The sequence below is a fragment of the Hemiscyllium ocellatum genome, chromosome 17 (assembly GCF_020745735.1).
Source record: "Hemiscyllium ocellatum isolate sHemOce1 chromosome 17, sHemOce1.pat.X.cur, whole genome shotgun sequence".
Classification (NCBI taxonomy): domain Eukaryota; kingdom Metazoa; phylum Chordata; class Chondrichthyes; order Orectolobiformes; family Hemiscylliidae; genus Hemiscyllium; species Hemiscyllium ocellatum.
The window spans coordinates 42,264,450-42,290,075 of record NC_083417.1 but is presented as its reverse complement, the minus strand read 5'-3'; the positions used below and the strand labels follow the sequence as shown (position 1 = coordinate 42,290,075).

Below are 25,626 nucleotides of genomic sequence, written 5' to 3'. Positions count from 1 at the left end.
ACCTTGTCATTGAAGGTGAAGTGGGTTGTGAGGCATAGGTGCAGTAGTTTGAGGGATGCTTTCGTTGCTCAATGAGTTGGTGCTGTCACGTGTTTGTATCCCTGGTTTGTCTAGCAGTGAGGCCAGTGTTTCTTTGTTTAGGGTGATGTTTATTGATGTAAACATCGTCTGGGACAACACAGCCATCCTGGGACAAGCCAAGCAAAGACACACACAGGAATTCCTAGAGTCCTAGCATTCAAACCGGAACTCCATTCATAAACACCATTCATAAACATATTGATTTGGACCTCATTTACCAACCTCTCAGAAACAGAACTGGAAAAGATATCACCCACCACAACAAACCAAGACCCACAAATAGTAAGTGGGACAGAACACCAACGCTTCACTGGAGGCTCACTGATGATGTTACCTAGCATGGTGTCAAAACGTCTGAGAATAGACACATCAGCTCAGTGATCAAACCAACAACCTGAGCTACAAATCTTCTCCACAATCTCAAATTTACTTCAGTTTAGGACTTCTAGGAGCGGAATATGGCACAAGGTCACATGGCATGCTACCCACTAACTTAAAAGCTTTTGCATCTATTGTTTAAAAGGATAATGTTCAAGAATATAATGCCTTCATGCTTTTGCAACACACCTCTTGACTCATGTCTGAAAATTACAGGATCACCACCTCAACATAATGATACCACCACTACTACCACAAATAATGTTCAAGACTTACCTGCCACCCTCATGAAATACCTTTCTTACCAGTTTCCTTTATTTTTTGAAAAGGTGGGATATTAACTGTATGTAAGATGTCCCCATTTTCCCAACTTAAATATAATTTTTTGTCTATTTTAGGTATATCAGCTGATCCGCTTTCCAGCTGTGACAGCCTGTACTTCTATTTGGAGTCAGTCTCAGTTTTTCTCTTTACAAATGCATGTTTTACTTACAGGTATCTTTTAGCTGGGCAAAGAGTTCAAGCAGGGAATGTTTTGTGAAGGCGTACTGGAATTTAAGATATGCCCAGTCATTGCATCAGAAGCAAATGACATTCAAAATGGTAATCTCATATTATGCCAGTATTTCCCTTCTAAGTGCAGTATTTCAGTCAGCTTCCTATTTGGAGGGACATTTTGAGGTTCCACAGGTTGACTTGTATGCCAATATCATTACTAATTGCATACTTAAACTATCTTTTGAATTATTTTCATTGGAATGATCATTTGGTCATAGACTTTGAGTTAGAGATCTACAATATTCTGGAATAAAAATGTGATTTGATAATTGGACACAGCTCTGTTTAATTTTTTTGTAACTCGTGGAAGTAACTGAGAGGAACAGACTGTAAAGTTTGCAGCCAGAACAGCAGTTATAATTACCTGTCCTAGCCCTACTGTCCTCCTTGAACAAAGCAACCACAGTAGCTTCTGAATCCTCCAGATTGAGCAGCACAGTGGTTCAGTGGTTGGCACAGCTGCCTTTCAGTGCCGTGGACCCAGGATCAATTCCACATTCTTTGTGGAGTTTGCACATTCTCCCTGTGTCTGCATGGGTTTCCTCTGGGTGCTCTGGTTTCTTCCCACAGGTAGATGGATTAGCCATATGCTAAATTGCTCATGGTGTCCAGAGATGTGCAGGCTAGGCAGATTAGCCATGGAAGATCTAGGGTTACAGGAATAGGATATGGGGATGGCTGTAGGTGGGCTGCTATTTGGAAGGTTGGTGTGGATTCAATGGGCCAAATGTTGTGCTTTCACACTGATGGGATTCTATGATTCTATATAAATTCGAGCACTCTATTAGCCATCTTGAATATTTTCTGCATCTGTTAATGGCATTTTAAAGACCTCTGCACCTGAATCTTCAGGTCTCTTAAAGTCCCCATATCCATCCTTTTTGGTCCTGAATGGATAGCTTCATACTTGCTTACAATGAACTCTTATTGCTACAGTTTGGCCCAATCACCTAGACTGTCAATATCCCTTTGTAATTTTATGCGATCATCTAACTGTCTAAAATGCTGCTTAACTTTGAGTCATTGGCACATTTGGATATGTAAATTTCTCTGCTATTATCCAAGTTGTTAATCAATAATGTCAATGATTGAGGCCGGAACACTGATTCTTGTGGGACACAACTGGTCGCATCCTGCCAATTTGAGTACCTGCCCATTACCACTACTTCCTTATTAGCAGTCTGTTACGTGGGAAGTGAGTCCTGGAAGTCCATATAAACAATACTCGTAGACATTCCCTGCCACTACATTAGTCACCTGTTCAAAAAATTCAATGAGGTTTGGCAGTATGTCCTACCTCTAATGAATCCATGCTGGCTCTCCCTGATTAACTGAAAAGTTTTGGGGTGTTCAGTTACCCCATCCTTGATTATAGACTCCAGTTTCCCCACTACAGATGTTTTCCTCTTTCACATTTCTTTAAAAGCAGAGTGATCGTGTGCAATTTTCCAATCCAGAGGGATGACTCCTGTCTCTTGGGAACTCTGTAGACACCCAAACTATCATCTTTCAATGTGATCCTTACTTTCTTTAACAGCCTCATATCCTGCTTTCTCTTCTGTACCTCCCAGGCCATCAGTAGAGGATTCTGAAAACCCAAATTCAGAGGTTGCTATCATAAAATACCTATAGTGTAGAAAGAGGCACTTCAGCATTGAGTCTGCACCAATCCCCCCAAAGAACATTCTACCCAGACTCAGGCCCCCACCCTATCCCCGTAACCCCATAACCCCATGTTTATCATGGCTAATCCACCGAACATTTTTGGATTGTGCGAAGAATCTGGAGCACTTGGATGAAACCCATGCAGATATAGGGAGAACGTGCAAAATCCGCACAGTCACCTGAGGCTGGAATGAAAGCCAGGACCCTGCTAACCACTGAGTCACTGTGCCGCCAAATTTATCCGTTTTTGATAGTGGTAATAATAAAGGTGAACACTGACACTTACCTCATCATTGGTCCACAATTTGCAGCTACAACGTTGATGAAAGATACAACTTTTGAATTAAAAATGCCCAAATCAGCAGCTGATGGATAAATTATAGGAACCATCATGTTTCACTCCATTTTTAAAATACCTGAATACTTTGAAGATAGGTAGGCAAAAGTGAATAAAAACATATACTTGCAACTGAATATTAATCTCTCAGGCTGTGTCAAGCTCCCACTTAACTCTCTGATCATCTGTTCACACCTATAGTACTGATCTGCTGTTCATTTATTCCGTCACACGCAACAATCTGTTAACATTATAAAGAGGTAACGAACTAGCTTACAAATGAACTGACAGATAACTGCAATCCTAAACGGACACATAGGGATGGACTATTCAGCCATTCCAGCTGTTCCTCCATAGCATTAATTCAAAGCTGATCAATACCTCAACTCTATTTAAAGGTGTTTGAATCAAATTAATTAGAACTCAAGTACACAGTCATATGGAGAAGGTACAGATTTATTGTATATTCAGTTTTCTTTAAAGTTTATTTCAAACGACTAAAACTAACAAAGGCCATTTGTGATTGCATATGTATTCTTTCAATTCTGAGCAATGCCTTTACAAATTGATTCTATTTTACTTCTAAATTGTACATTTGAGAATAGTGTGTTTCAGCACAGTGTGGAACAAATGTATGTATAACAGGCACATTTTTCAGCTTTCTGCCTTTTCGCTCCCCCTGTAATGAGTTGTGGGAGGTATTTAATTTGCAGTCTGCTGCAGTCTCGCACGATCACAGTTGATGACCAAACCCTGACAGTAGAGTGTATTGTGAGAAAGGTCAAGAATGTAATTAACACAGCAAGTTTGGAGAAGTAGAACAGTGTAAATGCTCAAAAATAACTGTAAACATCCGAGCCTACCAGGATCTGATCATCCTCTGATTTTCTATGTGTTGGGGTTGTGAACAAGCAAGTGCTGAGAGAAAATGTCTATGAGAAAGATGTAACTCTGGACTGTTAACTAGGATGTGTGAAAAAGTAACATAGGTTCGTTATCTGATGTGAATATGTGTCAAAAATCATCTGCTACTCAGATGAAATAGCTGATCAGTCCAGACATACTTGATATGGATTGGTGGATTTAGATAGGGTTAACACAGTCAGATGAAACACAAAGTGTCAGTGGGACATAGCATAGGATGAAGCACAAGCTGGCAGCCAGGAAGAGAATGAAGAGATGAAGAAGAAGCTTCTGCAGTCATTCCTGACTAGGATCTGGCATCCTTTGGTGCTCATTAGGACATGCAGTAACTCAAAAACACAATGATAGCTCCAGTGGTTTAGTGCTCAGCTGCAGACTACAATGATGCAAGTCTGATTCCGAGGGATGCCTGTCACTCAAATGTGTTTGCCTTGGAGGGTGAATCTTCATTCTCCTCAGGTGAGCTGCTAGATAGGATTTATTACAAGACTGAGTTTTGCCGGAGGGAAGTGAAAAATACCGAAATACCCTGTTGAATTGTTTGTTACTGGGGTAATCTAACTTCTCTGTGCTGACACAATGCAGGTCAGCATTTTGTGCTGGAATAGTAATGTGCCCCTTGCTTGGGAGATATTTATGCCCCCAGTTGCCTGCCTCTAATGCAGCACCTTGCTAAAAAATCATGGTGAAGACCTTTTCCATTACAATGGTTATAGCCAATGTGATCTTTTTGCAGCCTTCAGCAAGTTGTGGTTGACAACGCCAACCTTATCAAATGTCCCTTTCTTTAGCTGAGCTGATTGAAAGTAGCTTTGGCTGATGGCATTCTTACCCACACAGACATCACCAGAGAATCTCCTCCAGTGGCTTTCCTTCTTGCCTCCACACCATAACGTCAAGCATCTACCCTTAATCCACCCTAACTTTCAAGACATTCTATCTCTTAGTAACAGCATGAAAATCATACAGTCCAGGTTCCAAATATAAATACTGGAGTGCTGCAAGGATCAGTGCTGGGTCCACTACTTGTCACTATTTACATAAATGATTTGGATGTGAGCATTAGAGATACAGTTAGTAAGTTTGCAGATGACACCAACATTGGAGGTGTAGTGGACAGCAAAGAAGGTTACCTCAGATTACAACAGAATCTTGATTAGATAGGCCAATGGGCTGAGAAGTGGCAGATAGTGTTTAATTTGATAAATGTGAGGTGCTGCATTTTGAGAAAGCAAATCCTAGCAGGACCTATACACTTAATGGTAAGATTATCGGGAGTGTTGCTGAACAAAGAGACCTTGGAGTGCAGGTTCATAGCTCTTGAAAGTGGAGTTGCAGGTAGATAGGATAGTGAAGAAGGCATTTGGTATACTTTCCTTTATTGGTCAGAGTATTGAGTACAGTAATTGGGAGGTCATGTTGTGGTTGTACAGGACATTGGTTAGGCCACTTTTGGAATATTGCGTGCAATCATAGGTTTGGGGTGAGAGGGGAAAGATATAAAAGAAACCTATGCGGCAACTTTTTCAAGCAGAGGATGGTACGTGTATGGAATGAGCTGCCAGAGGAAGTGGTGGAGGCTGGTACAATTGCAACATTTAAAAGGCATCTGGATGGGTATATGAATAGGAAGGGTTTGGAGGGATATGGGCCAGGGGTTGGCAGGTGGGACTAGATTGGGTTGGGATATCTGGTCGGCATAGATGAGTTGGACTGAAGAGTCTGTTTCTGTGCTGTACACCTCCATGACTCTATGACTGACAACTTGCAGTTGTATCCAGGGTCTGAAATGATACACTGGTGCTGTTCCTGGCCTGTACCTTGTCCCTATGGTTTTGTCTCCAACTAAAGCACAGCAGACTTCCTGCAGCCCTGGGATTCAATTATTGAGCTCGAATCAAGACCCTGGCTTGATCTCACCCCCTCTCTCAATCCCTTCCTTATCTTTATGCCATAAGACTACTTATCTGACATCAGACCTATTTTGAACCAGAATGTCATACAGTTAAACGTTGGAGAGACCAAAGCTATTGTCATCTTCTAACCAAGCCACAAACTGCAATCCTTAGCTACTGATATCATTCTTTCCCTGGCTGGTTCTCAGGTTGAACTAGGCTGTCAGTAATCTCAAAGACTTATTGATCCCAAGACCAACTCTTGATGCCTAATCAACTCTCTCACAATAAATGCTGACTGATATGTATGTTATTAGTTTTCACTTGTGCCCAAGCTATCTGCGACTAGAACCCTATTTCATATTTTAATTACTGGCTGACTCAACCTTCCTGGCTAGCCTCCTATCGTTTCGCCCTCCAAAAACACCCAGAATTAAGCTCTGCATATCTTAAATTGTAGCAAAACTCATTTATCTGTCACCTTTTTGTATACTGCTCTGAAAGGCTCCCAATCCAATAACAATTTTGAAGTTCTTAGCTCAGATGCCTCCATGACCTTGGTGTTTCCTATAAACATCTCCAGCCCTATAACTCTGTCTCAAATGTCGACTCATATACATTTGTGGCCAGCAATTTGCAGCCGTGTATTCAGCCACCTAAGTTCTAAGCTCTGATATTCCCTTCCAAAGCTCTCCTGTCTCTTTACCTCCTTCCCTTGATCAGACTCCTTAAAACCTACCTTTTGATCAGAGCTTTGGTCGCTCTTTTTTTTAGCTTGGTGTCATTCTAATTAATTTTTTCTAATTCATATTACCAAGTTAAAATGTTAGATAAGTGCACGTTGTTAGTAATGTGTTGAAATTTTATATAAGCTGAATTTATCATTAGGGTGAGGTGATGTTCAGGGAGGGGGATTTGCCTTGGGCTGCTGTGGGACACTTTGCAGTTGCTTTACTGGAGACATTGAATCAGGCTGTTGGTGAAATCTGTTGGCCAGTGACTAACGTGACATGGAAGTATCTAAAGAGAGAGAGATACTATATTAAATGAAGTAAATGTGGCAATAGAATATTGCACTAATGAAACAATAAGGAGATGCAGGTTTATAAAGATATTTAACAGATATTTAAGATGCATAATAATTTTAAGCTTACATCCTAAATGCAAAGGGTCAAATTCAGCACCTTTCTCTAATGTAAAAATATGCAGCATTAAAAATACTGACCCATACATTCTGCTGATATAAGCAATGATTGATAATTACATCGCAGCATTCAGATTTATTGTTAGTACCAACACTAGGTGCTGGCTAGTGATACCCACTGAGTCAATCTGGGCATTGTATCAGGAAAAGCCTGTGTTTGTTTGTCTCTTATTGATTAATGTGAGGGGATATTAACGTAGCTTTTTTTCTGGGAAATCTGGAGCAGCTGCTTACCTTGCATTCAACACTTGTTCAAACCATCGTGACCGAGAGGTGAACTTCAGCCGTGAGCAAGGTATTCAAATGATATCTACAATGTGTTGGCTTGATTCCTAGGTGGGATAATTGCAGATATGGACAAAATGTCACCTATTAAAACTAGCAGCGGAGAGAAATTCTAACACTTAATTAAAGAGCACACATGGAGATAGATGAATGCTGGAAGTTGGAATGATGGAAGATGAGAAATGGTATCCAAACACAGATATCTTTATTCAGTAGAAATTTACCAGTAATCTCAACTTTGGAATGAGAAAGTTCTTTTACTCCTTTTGGTTTTGTAGATACATTCTATGTACCTTCATTAATGCCTGTTAAATTAAACCTGTTGTTGCTGAGCTACCTTTCATATCTCCTGAATATTTTGCAGGAAGTGGAGAATCTAACTTTACATTCCTGTGTTATTCAAGGTGATCATTTGGTCACTCTTATCCCACTAGACCTTGCCAAAAAAAAAAACAAGGGTCATAAACTGCAGCCAGTTTTGGAATTTGAAATTATCTCAGATTCCACGGAATGTGTCGCAATATTACATGTGTTTCCAGCCTGGTCTCATTAATAGTATGTTATAAGAGGTATTGCAAGCATCTGAAGGTATGTAAAGCTGATTAGTTGCAAAAACAGTATTACGTTAAAACTAGAAATATCTCAAAATCAACAGTGTTTCTTGTTACCTTAAATATTTAAAATAGGTGGTATCTCTCTTTTGTTTGATCTGTACAAATGTGCCTCAATAAGTAATATCCCTACGGAGGCAAAGGCTGAAGGTTTGGCTTCTTGTTCTTTTGAATTTCGTCATTAAAAGATTAATAAATAGATGTCACTTTATTTATTTAGTTAGTTATTTATATACATGGCCGACTTTCTCACAAGCAAGCAGCAACAATGTTCAAATTGTTCTTTTATGGCACCATCTAGTGGCAATTTCATGCATTTTTTTTGTCAGTTAAGCTTAAAAAAATCAAATTTCTGACTTGCACTAAATTTAGTTGATTATCATTTTTACTGTCAATAATCATTCATCTTTGTAAAGTATTTCTTTTTACTTAATCAAGTATATATACCAACTATTTATTCACCCAAAAAGGTGCATTGTGAGGTTTTTGAAGGGAAGATGTTGCTGAGAAGACTTAAAACAGAAGTAATTCTGCTTTTAAAGATTGACTTTTTTAATGATTTAGATTTGACACTTACCTATAAATTAAGAGCAGGAGTAAGCTGTCTGGCTTGGCTGTCTTGCTCCACTGTTCAGTAAGATCATGGCTGATGTGACTGGGGTCTCAAGTTCACACTCTTCCCTCTACCCAGTAACATTTGACCCTCTTTTTAATTAAAAATCCACTACCCTACAAATATTCAATAGCTGTACTTCCACTACTCTCTGGGGAAGCGATCTCCAAAGACTTATGAACCTCTGAGGGGAAAAAAAAAGCCCTGGTCATCTCTTCGGTTAATTTTTAAGTCATTTCCCCTAGTTCTAGCCTCTCTCACAAAGAGAAGCATCGTCTCTGCAGTCATCCCGTCAAATCCTCTCAGGATCTTTAATGCTTCAGTAAGGTCATCTCTCATACTTCTACATCTGTCAGGTGGACATTATAAATTGATAATTTAGTATTTCAAAGCCACCAGATGTCAATATTCCATTCGTTGACCAAGGCCGTTGGTGAGATGCTTGTTCCAGATGATGCTGGGAGGAGATAACTGAATTATGAAAACCGAGAGTATATGTTAAAATCTAAACTCTTAATATATTCTAATTCTTTTAGGAACTTACCATAATTATTGTAAACCTTTTAGATTTTCCCAGCTTATCGCTGTTTTCATATTCAACAAAGCACAATTGAAAATTGCACACAAGCTTGCTTATTACCTTGAATGACTAATTCTTCAATACTTGATGTTCTCTGCAGATACTGTAGTGTGTGATTTCTGCTAGACCCGGTGAAATGGACAGTTTCTGCATATGCTGAGTACTTTGTGATCTAAAGTAATATTTGAGAAGTGTAGCTATGGCAGTAAATAGTATTATAAATAACCAACAATTTTGCAACAATGTAGCATTTTATAGAAGTGTCCCATAGTCCTCAAATAGTAATAATCTTGTGCTCTCCTTTATCACTTCTCACCTCACGCTCCACATCATGAACTTTATTACCTAAGTGTGTAATAGGGCTATTGAAGCTACCATCAATTCAATCTGCTGAATAGAATTTCTTCTTTTGCAGGACTTGCTTCCATTCTGGACAGATAGGTTTTGTGGTGGTTGAGTAGGTCAGTACTGGAGCTGCAGTCTCTGTGTAGGTAGTGTTTCAGGAAGTGGGTCGGTGGGTGGGTCAATCAGGATTCTGCTGCTCTTTTGGCTGATTGTGCTTGGCCTCCTTGTGCTCAACTCTAACGCTGGAAGTGGTTGGCACCTTCACGTATTTTCTTCTTCAGTTTGTGTGTTCAAGGGCAGGCGATTCCCATGAGTTGCTGGGGATGTTGCATTTGTTTAGAGAGGCTTTCGGGCTGTCTTTGTAGTGTTTCCTCTGCCCACCTGGTGATCACGCATCATTGCGGGACTCAGGGAGTCGAATACTTTTTGAGGGAGTCTTGTGTCAGTCACGTGGACAAAGTGGTCTGCCCATCGGAGCTACTTGTACATGACTGGTGCTTGATAGTGGGGACATTGGCCTGGGAGAGGACGTTGATTGTGGCACGCTTATCCTTTCAATGGATTCGCAGGCTTCTGCAAAGGGAGTGCTGGTGATAACCCTCCAAGCATTTGAGGTGTGTTCTGTGCAAGCTCCATTTTTGATGGATATACGAGAGTGGAGACTATGAGCTTGGGCTTGAGATCTTGGACTTCAAGCACTCTGTTCCTTCAAGCACCTAAAGACTGCCCTGATGCCTTGGAGTCAGTGTTGGATTTCATTGTTAATGGCTGCTCCCACTGAAAGGAGGCTCCTGGCGTATGGGAAATGGTCCACAGTGCCCAGGGGCTAGCCATAGATTGTGATGGGGGTTTGGGGGGTAGTATTGTGTGGCAGGAGTGGGCTGGGAGAGAGCCTTTGTTTTCCGGATGTTTATTCTGAGGCCCATTCTCTTGGTGAATGCATCAATGATGGTTTGTACTTCAGCCTGGAGGCATTAAAGGTTGAGCAGTTTCCCATTTGTCTTGTGCTCCATTTCAGTGGGAAATATCATGGAGATGGGTGTGGAGTGTTGGGGCAAGGAAAGTGAAGAGGAGCATTGGTACGATGTCCCCACTTTGCGGTCGTACTGAGTCTGTGGTGGATCTGTTGGTCAGCAAGAATATTTTCTGACAGTTATCTCCTCACATTCACTTAAATGTTTCAAGGCTGTTAAACCTGTTACACACACTCACAATAAATATTGTGACATCACTTTGTTTTAACAGATTGTTAAAATTTTGATGAGGAAAAGGTATCCTGAAGTATTCACTTTGTTTGCAGTCAGAGCAAGAATCATGTTTGTTAGTATTTTAATGCATTAAATACCACATTAGGATTTGACACCTTTCCATCCATATTTGAAAGTGTTACTTTGGTTGGTTTCTGAAAAATTGCATATTTCTACAGATTTTTATCGCTCAGATATTTTATACAAAATGTTAGAAAATTGCAGCAACTCTCACTCTCATATGTTGCCTGGCCACAAAACATATGGGAATTTTGAAGACTGCAAAGGACATATGGTACTCAGTAGGTTAACCATATAAAGAGTTGATGAAGTAGGCCTGTGAAACCAAACTGCTTTCATCCCAAAACGCCACGCAGGTCAGCAACCTCTTTCTTCACTCCATGCAGACTCTCCTGACAGGGGAAGTGCTGTTGCTGAGAAAGGAATTCATCACTTCAGGTTATAGTAACACACACCATTGTGCAGCCATGCATTTTTCAGTTTAGATTAAACATGAAATAGACTGAATGTTAATTCCTTGAACACGAATAAATGGTTGATTCAAATCTATAATTCTGATTTTTGGACCAAGAATCCTTCCTGTGATGAAGGAGGCAAAGGCTGTTGTAGATATTTGAGGTGGAAACAGCCTAAGTATAGCAGGGAAAATCATGCTTAGGAAATGAAAGGAATTACTGATGGACATTTCTATCATGGTCAGATGTGGGAACCAGTCCATGTTGGCTATACTTGTCAGGAATTTTATTTGATTAAAATATTCTAACTGAACAATTTCCAACATTGGAAATTCCCTTCTTGTATTTCATTATCTTAGTGGGAAGTCTTGTAGAAATTAAAAGTGCTACTGGAGATATTGTTAGCTTCTTTTAAAACAAGTTTTTACCAACCATGTGATTCTGCCTCATTTTACTCCAGAAAATAATTCCATTTACTATCATAAAATGGAGAAGCTAGATTTGAAGTTCGTGCATATGTCAGGAGAGAGAACACCAGGAGAAAGGCTGAATATTTTTCCAATTATTAACAAAAAGGAAATTTGTTTAAACAATGTTGATAAAGATTTGAGTGTTGTGAGATGTAGCTTGATATGAAGTATTTATTTTTTGTTTTCTCTTACAGAAGCTATCTATGAAGCTTATGCCTGGGACTGCTATGTCTTCTGTTTAGGCATATTTGTGACAATGACCAATCAGATTCACAAATGGTCCCACACATACTTTGGTCTGCCTCACTGGGTCACCATCTTGCAGGACCTGCACATCATTCTGCCCAGAAAGCATCACCGAATCCATCATGTTGCCCCTCACGAAACTTACTTCTGCATTACCACAGGTAGGCTCAGAGTTGTAAATGCTACTTGGAAAGTTCAAAACCAAAGGTAAAAGAGAATGCTGCCAGACTGCTGAGCTTTTTCAGCATTTCATGTTTTTGTTTCTGAGTTACAGCATCCATAGTTCTTTCAATTTTTATTTAACAAATTGTGCTGTCGACAAACTACTTAAAACTTAATCCTTGAACTAAAATCTGTTTAGGTAAAATATTAAGGAAATTAGCAAATTACTGAACAGTAAATGAAATGAACACTTCAACAGTACAGCATTTAATCTAGAAATGTTATCTTGCCCAAAAGTCAAACTGTCTCGCTAGTGTAAACACTCGACTTGCTAAACACTGATGTTGATATGAGACCTATAGGACAAATTAGAAAATTCACCCATGGCTCTTTATTCCTGCTAGCAATGATTGTAAAAGGGAAATCAGCCCTATCTGGAGAAATATGAATAGTTTTTTTTTGCATTCATATCTGGCTGTGAGATATTAGTGAGAGAATTTAGGTGCCGGTGATGCCTTTGTCATTTGTTGATGGAAATTCAGGTCCAAAAACAGTTACCAGCCCGAGGCTTACAGTCACATAAAAGAAAAGGGGCTATTTTTGTCCTAAAAATGAAAAACAGTATTTCTGGTTTAGCTTTCACTTGAGGTAAAATGGTCCAGAATGGGATTGATCACTTGTCATCTTTATATGTGAAGTAATCCTTCATTATCCAAGCTAGGTGGAATATTGCTGAATTTCATCTTTTTTAGGTTGAGATATGGCTCACATGAGTACTGTAGTGTAACAACCTGGGTTATCCCCAGACCCTGATCTAGTCAATAGTTATAGTTTATTTATTCACTGTGGAACGTGGGCATTGCTCGCTGACCAGCATTTATTGCCTGTACCTGGTTGCCCTTGAGAAAGTGGTGATGAGCTGCCTCCTTGAATCACTACAGTCCCTGTGCAGTAAATTAACCCACAATATCCTGAAGGAGAAAATTCCTCGATTTTGCCCCAGCGATGCTGAGGCAACAGCAATATATTTCCAATTCAGGATGGTGAGTGACTTAGAGGAGAACTTGAAGGTGGTGGTGTTCCCATGTATCTGCTGGCCTTCTGAATGGAAGTGGTCATGAGTTTGGAAGGTGCTGTCTGAGGATCTTTGGTGAATTTCTGCAGTGCATTTTATAGATAGCACACACTGCTGTGACTGAGCATTGTTGGTGGAGGGGGTGAATGCTTGTGGATATGTGGCCAATAAAGTGGGCTGCTTTGTCCTGGATGGTCTTAAGCTTCTTGAGTGTTGCCATCTAGGCAAGTGTGGAGTATTCCATCACAGTCCTGATTTGAAGTTAGTGTACAGACTTAGGGGAGTCATCAGATTTGAAGGATAAAGCCGGTTATGGTACACCCAAACTCCCTTAATGGTAAAGTTCTGTGTATTAGTTCTGCACAGTAAAATTTGTCCATCCAATCAAGAGAATCAAATGGAACATAACCAATCATCCCATTCCGGGCCAATTGCGAATTCTAGTTTTAGGTTGTGCTGTTTTTCAGGGTGGCATGAGGAAGCCAGACCCTTGTTTTACAGCACGAGGCGCTCAAACATCCTCCTTGCTGCAGAACCTGGGCTCACGAACACCACTGGAAAAAATGATGAGTTGTTTTGTAGGACACCAACGATGAGTGTATTTACAAAGAAACCACAGGGGAGAGTATCTGTTTCCAGGGAGAATGTGGCCTAACAGTCCTATTCTCTCTGAGGAATGACGTGCTCTCAGTTCTCAGTAAGCAACACTCTCCACATCGAATTATTAATAACCCTCTGTCAGTAGTAACAAATAGACCTGAATAAAACAGAACCAGCAAAAAAAATAAGAAAAATTGGCTGCACAGGGATCAATCAGGGTTTTGAGGTAGTCTTGAAGCACTGTTTCTTAGTTACAGCATTGTAGAATGATTATTTGCTGAAAAAAAGCCATATTTTACATTTTTCTTTTATTCAGTTACGCTATGTTGAGATGCACCTTAAAACCGGATTTCAATATTTCAAGGATTGGTAATTATTAGAGACCAAATTAAAGTACAACGTGCACTCATTTACTTATGATTTTAGGTGTACCAATGCTGAGCCATTATCAGGATCATTGAGAATCAACACTTCTTAATTCCACTGTTTTGACAAATTTATCTTCCTTTATTTAAGTTGTTTCTAATTAAATGGCAATATTTTCAATTTTTGTCATCCATAAAATTACCCACAGTTTTCCAAATAACTCAGATTCTGAGGAAAGCAGATAATATGTGTCTGCTTTGAATACAATGAATGGAAGGATGTTTATGTTGCTGCTGAGAATTATAGTCATTGATCAGGAAGGTATTTTTAGCATTTGAAGTTTAATTGATAAGGCTGTTGGGCTTTTGGTTTCTCTGCTTAAGATCTTACCTACCAGACGTTGAATCTTTAGCAAAACTGCTATCGTGATTATGATGTGCTTTTACTGTAATGACAACACTTAATGAAATTTATGGTTTTATCATTCTTTTTTACGATCCATTCTGTCTGCGAAACCCATTTTTGAATCTTGCTTAACATGTCATATTTCTCTCCCCCGAGACCAGATTGAGGCACATTATGTTTGGACAATATTATTTCCTGTTTTCTGTAATGGCCATAATTTAGTCAAATTTGTGTTTTTTTTCTGCACTTTTAGTATGTGAATGATGCTTCCAATTGACTACAGCTATTAGGCTGTATGGCAGAACAGTACTTTAGAACATCAAAGTGTAACACCACAGAAAGATGCAATATTGATCCACCTTTTTTTTAAGCAATCGCTCACATACTGATTACAAGGAATTGTATTTTTTTAATGTCTGACATTATCAGATCTTTCCCACATGTGACGCCCTGCCCTTTACCTGCTTAAAACCTGATATGTGTTCTAGTCAATTCTTGTTCTTTCTTTCACTCCCACACTTGGAAATCTCAATCACATAGAAAAGCCATACTTAGAATGACACTGCAGTAGGTCTTGAACTTTCCATGACATAAGCTATAGTTTTTCATAGTATTTTATCAGCTTTTTGTTTTGTGGGAAAAAACATGAAGTATGTAATTTTGAGTTTTGATAATTTAATGTAGGAGAAAATTTCCGATAATGTGTAATTTTATTATGAGGAGGCTATAGTGTTATGAGCCCCTGCCCCAGCTTATTTAGATTTTTGATTCCTTTTAATGTATTATCCAGCATTGTGATTTAGTATTGAAATCGAGCATTAACCTAAAAAGTTAAGATCTCAAATGTGGTTGCTATAGTCCACTTGACCCTAGATTGTGCATCATTAAAAGATGATGGAGAGTGAGTATAGTGCAACTGACCAGCATGTGTTCAGATAAAATAATTCACTGAGATTGTAAGAGTGGAATTGAAACCGATAAATGCATTCTTAATGCAAAAACATTAGGATGAAGAAAACAACTTGTAATTCCAGGATACAACCCGTGCAGAGCAAGATGTCACATTGCACTTTAAATTGAAGTGAGGACCTCAAAGTAGATTATAAAATTTTATACTGTCTGATACTCAGGACTACAGAATCCTAGTTCACTAAGGAACCAATTTGACAACCCTGATGTGAAGACAGTTCTGGTAAACAAACCCCACTATTCTCAGAGTTTTTGCAAATGTAAAACATGGCCATCTTATTTACAGTGATGGCTAATTTGCCTATGTCCACTAACTAATATAAAAAAAACTTTACACCAGGTTTCTTTAATGTGGCAAAAATGGATTATCAATTGTGAGTATGCAAGCTTAAACTATATACCTTTAAATCTACTCATACGCATTCACTAATAAAAGGATGGACAGAACATATGAAACAATGGCTTTTCAGGAGTATTTTCCATGCACAACATAAGCAAAAAGAAACAAAGTATGAGGATCAAGAATCCAAGCCAGCAGGGAACTGAGTTGACTTCCTCAGTTTTTTTTGTTTCTGCAATGATGTTATATTGTTTGTGACATCCTCACATCTTCAATTTGGTGCCTGGTCAGTTGGACCTGGGTCTTGGCTTAATTTCAAACTTGTTCTCGTTATTCAGGCATTTTGGTGTTATTTCTTATTGAGGCAGATGGAGGGAGCCAGCTTACTTGCAGGCTTTTAGAAATCCGAGAGTCCAAATACCGTCTCTCCTCTCAGTTCTGTGACAAGCTACTAAATAAAACCAATCTAAAAGCTGTTGTCAGACACTTAATTTTTGTCAGCCCAAGGCATCTGATGCCTTTTGTTTCACAAAACTGTCACATTCCATGTCTTCCAAACATTACATGTTGTGTAATCAATGAGTGAGTGCCATATGTTCCACTTCTGCTTTGAGATAAATAGAAGACTAATTCTTTGCGTGCAGTCCAAACTTCTATTTTCCAGTTTATTCTTTAATTAACATCTATGTACTCCTTATACCTGTATCCATTTCAAACTCATACCTCACCTAATTTCTACAGACCTACTGGAATGGTGTTGATTCCTGTTGTCCTCTGTGCAATTAAGGATTGGCAATAAGTGCTGGTCCAGGCAGTGACACCCACACCCCAAGAATTAATTGAAACAAAATATGATCATTAATGCCATTCACAGTGCACAATGATTTACTTTGTGTTTGATGTTGATTCTGACTACTCAAATTCCTGATTATGTGATTACTGCAGGACTTCAAACTTGCATATATAAATACATAAAATTTCATTGAGCTTTCATAGTTCACTGAATCTATGTCAAGTTAAAGTTGAGTCTGAGTTGTCTCTAAACCTGTTAGTTCATATGGTGTCTCTTTCTGTTCAGTTTTGCTCAATCCTGATATTCTGATATCTTGGTCATAGTTTCCTACAGCATGGAAACAGACCCTTCGATCCAACTAGCCCATGCTGAACATGTTTCCTAACTAAACTAATCACACTTACCTCCATTTGGCCTATATCCCTTCAAAACTGTCTTAATCGTGTACGTATCCAAATGTCTTTTAAATATTATAACTGAACCTGCATCCACCACTTTCTCTGGCAGTTCATCACACAAACAAACCACCCTTTGTTTCAAAAGAAAATTGTCCCTTGTGCCCTCTTTAAAACCTTCTCCTCTTACCTTAAAAATATGCCCTCTAGTTTTTAAATCACCCATCCTAGGGAAAAGACCCTTGCTATTCACCCTATGTATGTGCCTCATGATTTTATAAATCTCAAAAGGTCACCCTCAACCTTTCTACACTCTACTGAAAACAGTTGCAGCCTATCCAGCCTACTTTTATAACTCAAGCCCTCCATTCCCAGGGAGAACAAGCCATTTGAATACAGAACTGGCTCAAAGGTAAAAGACAGAGGATGGTGATGGAGGGTTATTTTTCAGACTGGAGGCCTGTGACCAGTGGAGTGCCACAAGGATCGATGCTGGGCCCTCTACTTTTTGTCATTTCCATAAATGATTTGGATGCGAGCATAAGAGGTACAGTTAGTAATTTGCAGATGACATCAAAATTGGAGGTGTAGTGGACAGCGAAGAGGGTTACCTCAGATTACAACAGGATCTGGACCAGATGGGACAATGGACTGAGCAGTGGCAGATGGAGTTGAATTCAGATAAATGTGAGGTGCTGCATTTTGGGAAAGCAAATTCTGGAAGGACTTATACACTTAATGGTAAGGTCCGAGGGAGTGTTGCTGAACAAAGAGACCTTGGAGTGCAGGTTCATAGCTCCATGAAAGTGGAGTCGCAGGTAGATATGATAGTCAAGAAGATGTTTAGTATGCTTTCCTTTATTGGTCAGAGTATTGAGTACAGGTGTTGCAGCTGTATAGGACATTGGTTAGGTCACTGTTGGAATATTGTGTGCAATTCTGGTCTCCTTCCTATTGGAAAGATGTTGTGAAACTTGAAAGGGTTCAGAAAAGATTTACAAGGATGTTGCCAGGGTTGGAGGGTCTGAGCTACAGGGAGAGGCTGAACAGACTGGGGCTGTTTTCCCTGGAGCGTCAGAGACTGAGGGGTGACCTTATAGAGATTTACAAAATTATAAGGGGCATGGATAGGAAAAATAGACAAAGTCTTTTCCCTGGGGTCAGGGAGTCCAGAACTAGAGGGCATAGGTTTAGGGTGAAAGGGGAAAGATATAAAAGGGACCTGAGGGGCAGCTTTTTCATGCAGAGGGTATTACGTGTATGGAATGAGCTGCCAGCGGATGTGGTGGAGGCTGGTACAATTGCAACATTTAAGAGGCATTTGGATGGGTATATGAATAGGAAGGGTTTGGAGGGATATGGAAGGGTGCTGGAAGGTGGGACTAGATTGGGTTGGGATATCTGGTCGGCATTGACGGGTTGGACCGAAGGGTCTGTTTCCATGCTGTACATCTTTATGACTCTAACAGGGTGAGCAGACTGCACACAGTACTCCAGAAGAGGCCTAACCAATGTCCCATACAACCTCAACATGATGTCCCAACTCTGATACTCAATGATTTGAGCAATGTAGGCAAGCATGCTAAACGCTTTCTTAACCACCCTGAGTACTTGTGAAGCAAATTTCAAAGAATTATGTGTTTGAACCCCTAGGTCTCTATGTTCAACAACACTACTCAGGGCCCTACCATTAATTGTATAAGTCCAGCCCTTTTTGTTTTACCAAAACGTAATATCTCGCATAGAGCCAAATTCAACTCCATCTGCCACTCCTCATTCCATTTACTCAATTCATCAATATCTTTTGAGAATCTTAGATATAATTTTGATGTCTTCCACAACTTACTTACCATGCCTCCTTTACTCTCATCCAAATTATTTATATAAATGTCAAGCAAAGGTGGACCGAGTACCGATCCCTGTAGTACACTGCTGGTCACAGACCTACAATCTGAAAAGCAACCCTCCACCACCACCTTCTGTTTCCTACTGTCAAGCCAATTTTAACTCCCATTGCCAAGCTCATCTTGAATCTCATGGGATCTAAATTTACTAAATGGTTTATCGTGCGGAAACTTGTCAAAAACATTCCTAACGTCCACATAAACGACATCCATCGCTCTGCCCTCATCAATCTTTTCGGTTACTTCCTAAAAACACTCTATCAGTGGCTCAGTGGTTAGCAGGGGGTGGCATGGTGGCTCAGCAGTTAGCACTGCTACCTCAGAGCACCAGGGACCTGGGTTCCATTCCACCATCAGGCGACAGTTTGCGTGGAGTTTGCACACGCTCCCTGCGTTGGCGTAGATTTCCTCTGGGTGCTTTGCCTTCCTGCCACAGTCCAAAGATGTGCAGGTTGGGTGGATCAGCCATTATAAATTGCCTACAATGTCCAGGGGTGTGTAGGTTGGGTGGATTGACCATGGGAAGTGCAGGGTTACAGGGATAGGGCCAGGGGTGAGTTTGGGTAGGATGCTGTTCAGAGAGTCAGTGTGAACTTGTTTGGGCTGAATGGCCCATTTCCTCACTGTTGAGATTCTATGATTCTAAGTCATAGAGTCATCTAGCATATAAACAGGTATTTCAGCCCATCACATTTATGCTAACCAACAAGTACCAAACTACATTAATCCTATTTACCTGCACATGGCCCATAGCCTTCTATGCCTTGGCATTTTAAATGTTCATCCAGATGCTGCTTAAGTGTTGTGAGAATATCTGCCTCCACCATCCTCTCAGGCAGCACATTTAATGTATATCCCATATCCTCCAGGTGAAAATCCTCCGATTTCCTTTAAGCCTCACCTTAAAAATTGGCCAACCAAGTTCATATCTCCACAAAAAAAAATCAGCTCAGGTCTTATGGAATAAACACAATTACCAGCTACTCCAAATTCTCCAAAGTGTAGCCTTCTTTATCCTGCACTGAAAAAGGTCTCAATCATTGACCACATTCCTGTTAACCTGTCTTATCTCACACTTCCAGCTGGACTACCGGGCATTCTAGAAAGTAAGCTTTTGCTGACTGTGTTTGGGCTTTTGATCAATCATGGGAAATTGAAGCAAAACTACTCACATGAATGTATGTTTCCTGATCCTGAAATATACATATGATGCAAAAACAACTGGTTAAATTATCTGAATCTTTGAAGGATCATATACTCTAGAATGAGGGAAATAAATTATATCTGTCCAGGATACTGAAGTCACCTAAAGGTTTAGACATTTTAAGACTGCACACTCTGATATGAAAATATTCTTTGTTATACTCAGGATGGCTTAACTACCTTCTGGAAAAGATTGGATTTTGGCGGAACTCTGAATATGTCATAACAAACCTGACTGGACATAAGCCAAGGGCTGATGACATGAAGTGGGCCCACAAGATGGAATAGATTAATGTGAACTAACCAATCGTATTTTTGGCCACTGAACAGTCCAAGCTGTACTCAAGAACAGAAGACGCTTCTAATTGATTTTTCTAAATCCAGACCAGCACTCGGAAACTTGCAGAATATGCAAGATGTGATATATGTTTGAAAGACATTTTATTTGCAAATCGTTGCTGCCATTCAGATTAGCTGCTGATAATGGTGTAGACACAATTACAGAAATAAATCCTTTGCTTCCCACTTTATGTTAATGTACAAAATACTAACTATGTACCATGTCACCTTGTACTCAATATTTGGTTGAAAACAGTACCAGCAACACATTAAGAAAATGTAAAGATCAGCGTGCCATTTCAAAGGTGAATTTTGGAAGACTTTGGCAAAAGGTAATTGCATCCTGATCAACCTTAAGCAGCTGTTAAAATAACTGTAATCCCAGAGAATTGTGAAGCTCATGTGGGACTTCATACAAAGTTTATTTTAATTTTATCATTGAGTTTTTGTTGTTTTTAAGCAATGATGTTAGTGATGGTTTTAATGTGAGGTAACAACAACATAATATGGAATCAAATCAGAGAAGCTTTCACACTCCTAATGTAGCCTCACAGTTAACTCAAGAATAAACAAGAGGACCACTTTAAAATTCTGTTTTTTACTTTGATTCTGAAACAGATTTGATAAGGAACCACAGGAACAAGTTGATAGGTTCACCCAACAATGGTTTCACTGCTTCGCGTGTAGAGATGAATCCTATACCACACCTATAGCACAAGAATGATTTTTATCATCTCAAACTTAAGGGAATAAGTAGGTTATGTGGTTGATTGTATCTGTGAATGAGGTGTGGGATTATATAGTCCATAGATTGCAATCACTACTAAGAGACCAACAGCCACTGACCTCCAGTAAAACTGATTCACAAAAGCTGTGTGGTCTTGCAAGTAGGTTTCCTCTTCTCTTACCTTAGCTTCAATTAATGCCAACTACAAGGAATTGGTGCCACCAGCAATAGATGGCAGAGTGATCAGCCAGTCTGATTGAAGTATTCTCACAAACAGCAAAGCAAATAAGGAACAGGGTCGATAAATCATGCCTAAACCATTGTGTTTAAATAAAGTTAAATAAAGACTGAGAGATCGACATACAGCTAAGTGGGAAACAAATGCCAGTGAAAATTCTGCAATTTTAAAATGTTCTGAGGGAATGAAACTCCATATGTGTAAAGATAGATTATCATGGCCTGAAAGTTATTCAGCAATCATGACTTGGGATGCCTTCAAGTATTCGAGTCTTGTTCCATTAGGAGTAATTAACATTTTCATTGATTTTTTTAGCAGCTTGTTTGATATAAATTATTGAAGCTAATGACAAATTAGTGATTTCTAATCATTGCATCCATGAAGACCACAACAGCACAGCATTTGGTTGAGCAGAGTAGCTCTAATAGCAATTGATAGATTTTTTACATTTACTTGCAATGTGTGGGTGGCAGAGGTTGCTGTCAGTTTTACACAGTAACAGTAGAGAATGCTGACAGTTTCCCTTTTTCTGCTGATTCCAGGCCTCAGACGCTGTTCCTGGAGAAGCCATGGATGTTGCAACTGTATTATAGAACTCTTTGAAACTTACCTTGCAGTTTGATCCTTCGTAGCTGTTTATACTATGGGATAGAGCTCTTGGAATGTGTGCCATGATAAACAGCCACACCTATGTAGTTCTGACTGCAATTTTGGTTTCTCGCCATAGATTCTAAGTGAAGATTTGTATTAATTATACAGTTCCATCCAAAATACACCAATATCATACACATTTCTAGTTGCAGCAGATTTTTATATTGGCTTCTGACAGTGCATAGAGAATTTTGTAATGGTTGCTGCCTGAAGCACCATTTCCATTTCATTTATAGTTCAGTGCTGCTGTTGAAGTTAGAGATGGCACCAGTGATTGTGCTGAAATATAAATTTAACATCACTCAAATGATAGTGATCATGTAGTGTCATGATCCTACTCTGAAAGCTATAATTAGGTCTTTCTTCTGTCTCAATTTAACACTTGTCCCTGTGTTATGTCCTACAACGGATAGTTTAATTCTTGCATTTGTCCTTTGCCTCATGCATGTATGCATGCACACTCTCAAATCTCCTTCATTATCTCCTTCTTAGATTTATGCTTAAAGTTGTTCATAAGCTGTAAGAGAACATTCTAGCTTAATCCTGCTTTGACTTTCTTCATCTGCTTTTCACCTTTGCAATGCCCTTTTTTAGTATCTCTCAATGCTGTTAATTTAAGTGGGAATGAAGAAGGCCATCTCTTTTACTCTTTCTTCCATTTTGGTGCCCCTTTAACATGCTTACTGTAAATGTAATTATAAATTGGATTTAGTATTCCAAAAACAACACATCTTACTCTTTCGCAAAAGTTGAAAGAATTTGCCTATTCATTCATATTTATTTGTTGCAAAACAATTCATTTTAATAACATCTGAGGGATCATAAAGCATGTATGTGGTTTGGTACGTAAGGTTCATTCACTTTCTAAGTGAATGTGATAGAAGTAAATGAGAGCTGGAACTGTAGCTGAGAGCTGTTTAAATTGACCCATACATTTTCCCAAGCTGACCAGGACCACAACACAGGGATCTGAATAATCAGATGTCAATCTTCTGCTTTTAGTTCTAATTTTAAAGCCCAGAATGTTTGAAAAAGTGCTGCTGGAAATGGAGGGGATTACATTTTGAATATGTATCAACTACCTTCAAGTCAAGTTTATAAATAAACATTTACTTGTCTTTCTCTGATCTTGAAAATTCAAGTATGTTGTTCTTCTCTCCATAAAATTTTTAGAAATAGTTTGCTCTCTCGCTGATACTTTTTACTTTATAAGAGCCGTGTACATGTTTGACAATTTGGTTTGTATTTAGGACATTTATCATGAGCCTCTTCATAATGCTCTTAAATTACATGACAGTTTGAATACGTTTCTGATGTAAGATGACAATATGTAGTTTTAAGGTGAATTCTAGGGGAGGATATGGTCCTGCCTCAGTTTTATTTGCGATTTAGAGAACCATTACAATAGGATTTATTAAATAAATGAGGCATGACATTAGAGGACATGCATTGTCTTCTGTTGCTGCATTTTTAGATATTGAGCCCAGTCAACTTATGCCTTGCCAATTTTTCAATCAGTTATATGGCTCATATTATGAATTTTTAACCTTACTGTTCGAAAGTTTTAGGAATATGATTTTCGTTAGATCTCTCATAAAAATCATGGTTAAAAAATGGCAAACTGACCTAAAGGTAAAATTCCAAGGGTGGTCTGTATTAACTTCATAAGGTTAGAGATGGAAATGGGAAAATATTAAATGGTAGGTCATCCTCTCTTAGCTTCATAATGCTGCAGAGTCTGGGAGCATTGCCCTTGTCTTATAAATATCTTCCAAAGGAAGAAATGGAATCTGGTTTGTCATCCACGTAGATTTATTAGCCCAGCACATGTGCAGACCACTACTGCATTTTACAGACCAACTTCTTGGCAGCAGATATTTGATGTATTTAATCAACTGTTGTCACTTTTTCTGCCTTGCTTAACTGAAGGAAGTGAAGTTCTGCATGCAGATGATTGCTACAGTGGAGATGGAAATCGACACTGTAGGATCTTGAGCACATTGCTATGTGGTCTTATTTGTGCAACTATAAATTTTAGAGTTAATTGCTGATACCCAAGCAAGTCCATGTATTTTACCACCTTCACTTGTCAGGTCGGTGAACATCTGCCCACAGAGTCTTGGGTTGGGGGACTCATTATTGACCCCACCATATGGTCTATGAGTCTGTTTCTTCTTGTGTGTCCTCAGCAACTTACATTTTAGAATATAGAACATAGAAAAGCACAGAACAGGCCCTTTGGCCCATGATGTTGTGCCAAGATTGAATCCTAATGTAAAATATAGTAACTTAACCTACACACCCCTCAACTCACTGCTATCCATGTGCACGTCGTCCAGCAGTCGCTTAAATGTCCCCAATGACTTTGCTTCCATCACCACAGCTGGCAATGCATTCCGTGCATTCACAACTCTGCGTAAAGAACCTACCTTGACATCTCCTTTGTACCTTCCTCCTAATATGTACAAACTATGACTTCTCGTACAAGTCAATCCTGCCCTGAGGAAAAGTCTCTGTCTATTGACTCTATCTATTCCTCTCATTATTTTTACACCTCGATCAGGTCTTCTCTCTTCCTCCTTCTTTCCAAAGAGAAAAGTCCGAGCTTATTCAACCTTTCTTCATAAAACAAGTCCTCCAGTCCTACAGTCCTGGTAAACCTTTTTTGCACCCTCTCCAAAGCCCCTGTATCTTTCCTATAGTAGGGCGACCAGAACTGAACACAATATTCCAAGTATGGTCTCACCAGGGACTTGTAGAGCTGCAGCAAAACCTCGTGGCTCTTTTTGCTGTATTTCATCCAGAAATGTTTGAATGTTGATCTCGCTGAAATGTTACAAAATGCTCACAAAGTTGCATAAAATCTTAGACAAAACATTCATTAAAGCTGCTTGCCTCCTAGTCCTGCGCTAAGGTACTGTGATCTTTAGCCATTCTTAGCAACAGGCCTCTTTTCTAACTCTCCAACTCAGATCTAGCCCATCTTCCCAACCCCAAATTCCCTAATCCTGTCCCTAACTCATTCCCAAACTCCAGTCTAACATAGGTTAAAATCTTCGGGTAAAAAATGAGGTCTGCAGATGCTGGAGATCACAGCTGAAAATGTGTTGCTGGTTAAAGCACAGCAGGTTAGGCAGCATCCAAGGAATAGGAAATTCGATGTTTCGGGCATCTTTCCTGATGAAGGGCTTATGCCCGAAACGTCGAATTTCCTATTCCTTGGATGCTGCCTAACCTGCTGTGCTTTAACCAGCAACACATTTTCAGCTCCAGTCTAACATAGCCAGCCTTCCATTTCTGCATACTATGGTGTCATACTTGCATTATCATGTCTAAGCCATGGAAACATAAATGAGCTGCTGTTGCAAATTACACCAGTGGAAATATCTAGCCTTCAGAACATAACATCGATCTAAATAGCCTTGTGCATTTTCAGGGTAAATTCTTGCAATAATTCAGATTCATCAAATTCTTTGGTGAAAGGGCATCAGCAGCTGCAAGTAGAAACATGGCCAACAGGTCACCTTTTTGGTAATTCTACTGT

General features: G+C 39.4%; 1 protein-coding gene across 1 annotated transcript in view; it reads left to right on the top strand.

Annotated features, from left to right (window-relative positions):
* Positions 1-23,166, top strand: part of si:ch211-212o1.2 (uncharacterized protein LOC492735 homolog) — a 138,604-nt gene extending 115,438 nt beyond the window's left edge. Inside the window, exons 5-6 of the mRNA XM_060837703.1 lie at positions 11,864-12,076; positions 20,294-23,166. Of these exons, the coding sequence (XP_060693686.1) occupies positions 11,864-12,076; positions 20,294-20,415 (335 nt within the window). The 3' untranslated portion in view covers positions 20,416-23,166. The remainder of the gene's footprint in view (positions 1-11,863; positions 12,077-20,293) is intronic.
* The last annotated feature ends 2,460 nt before the right edge of the window (positions 23,167-25,626 follow it).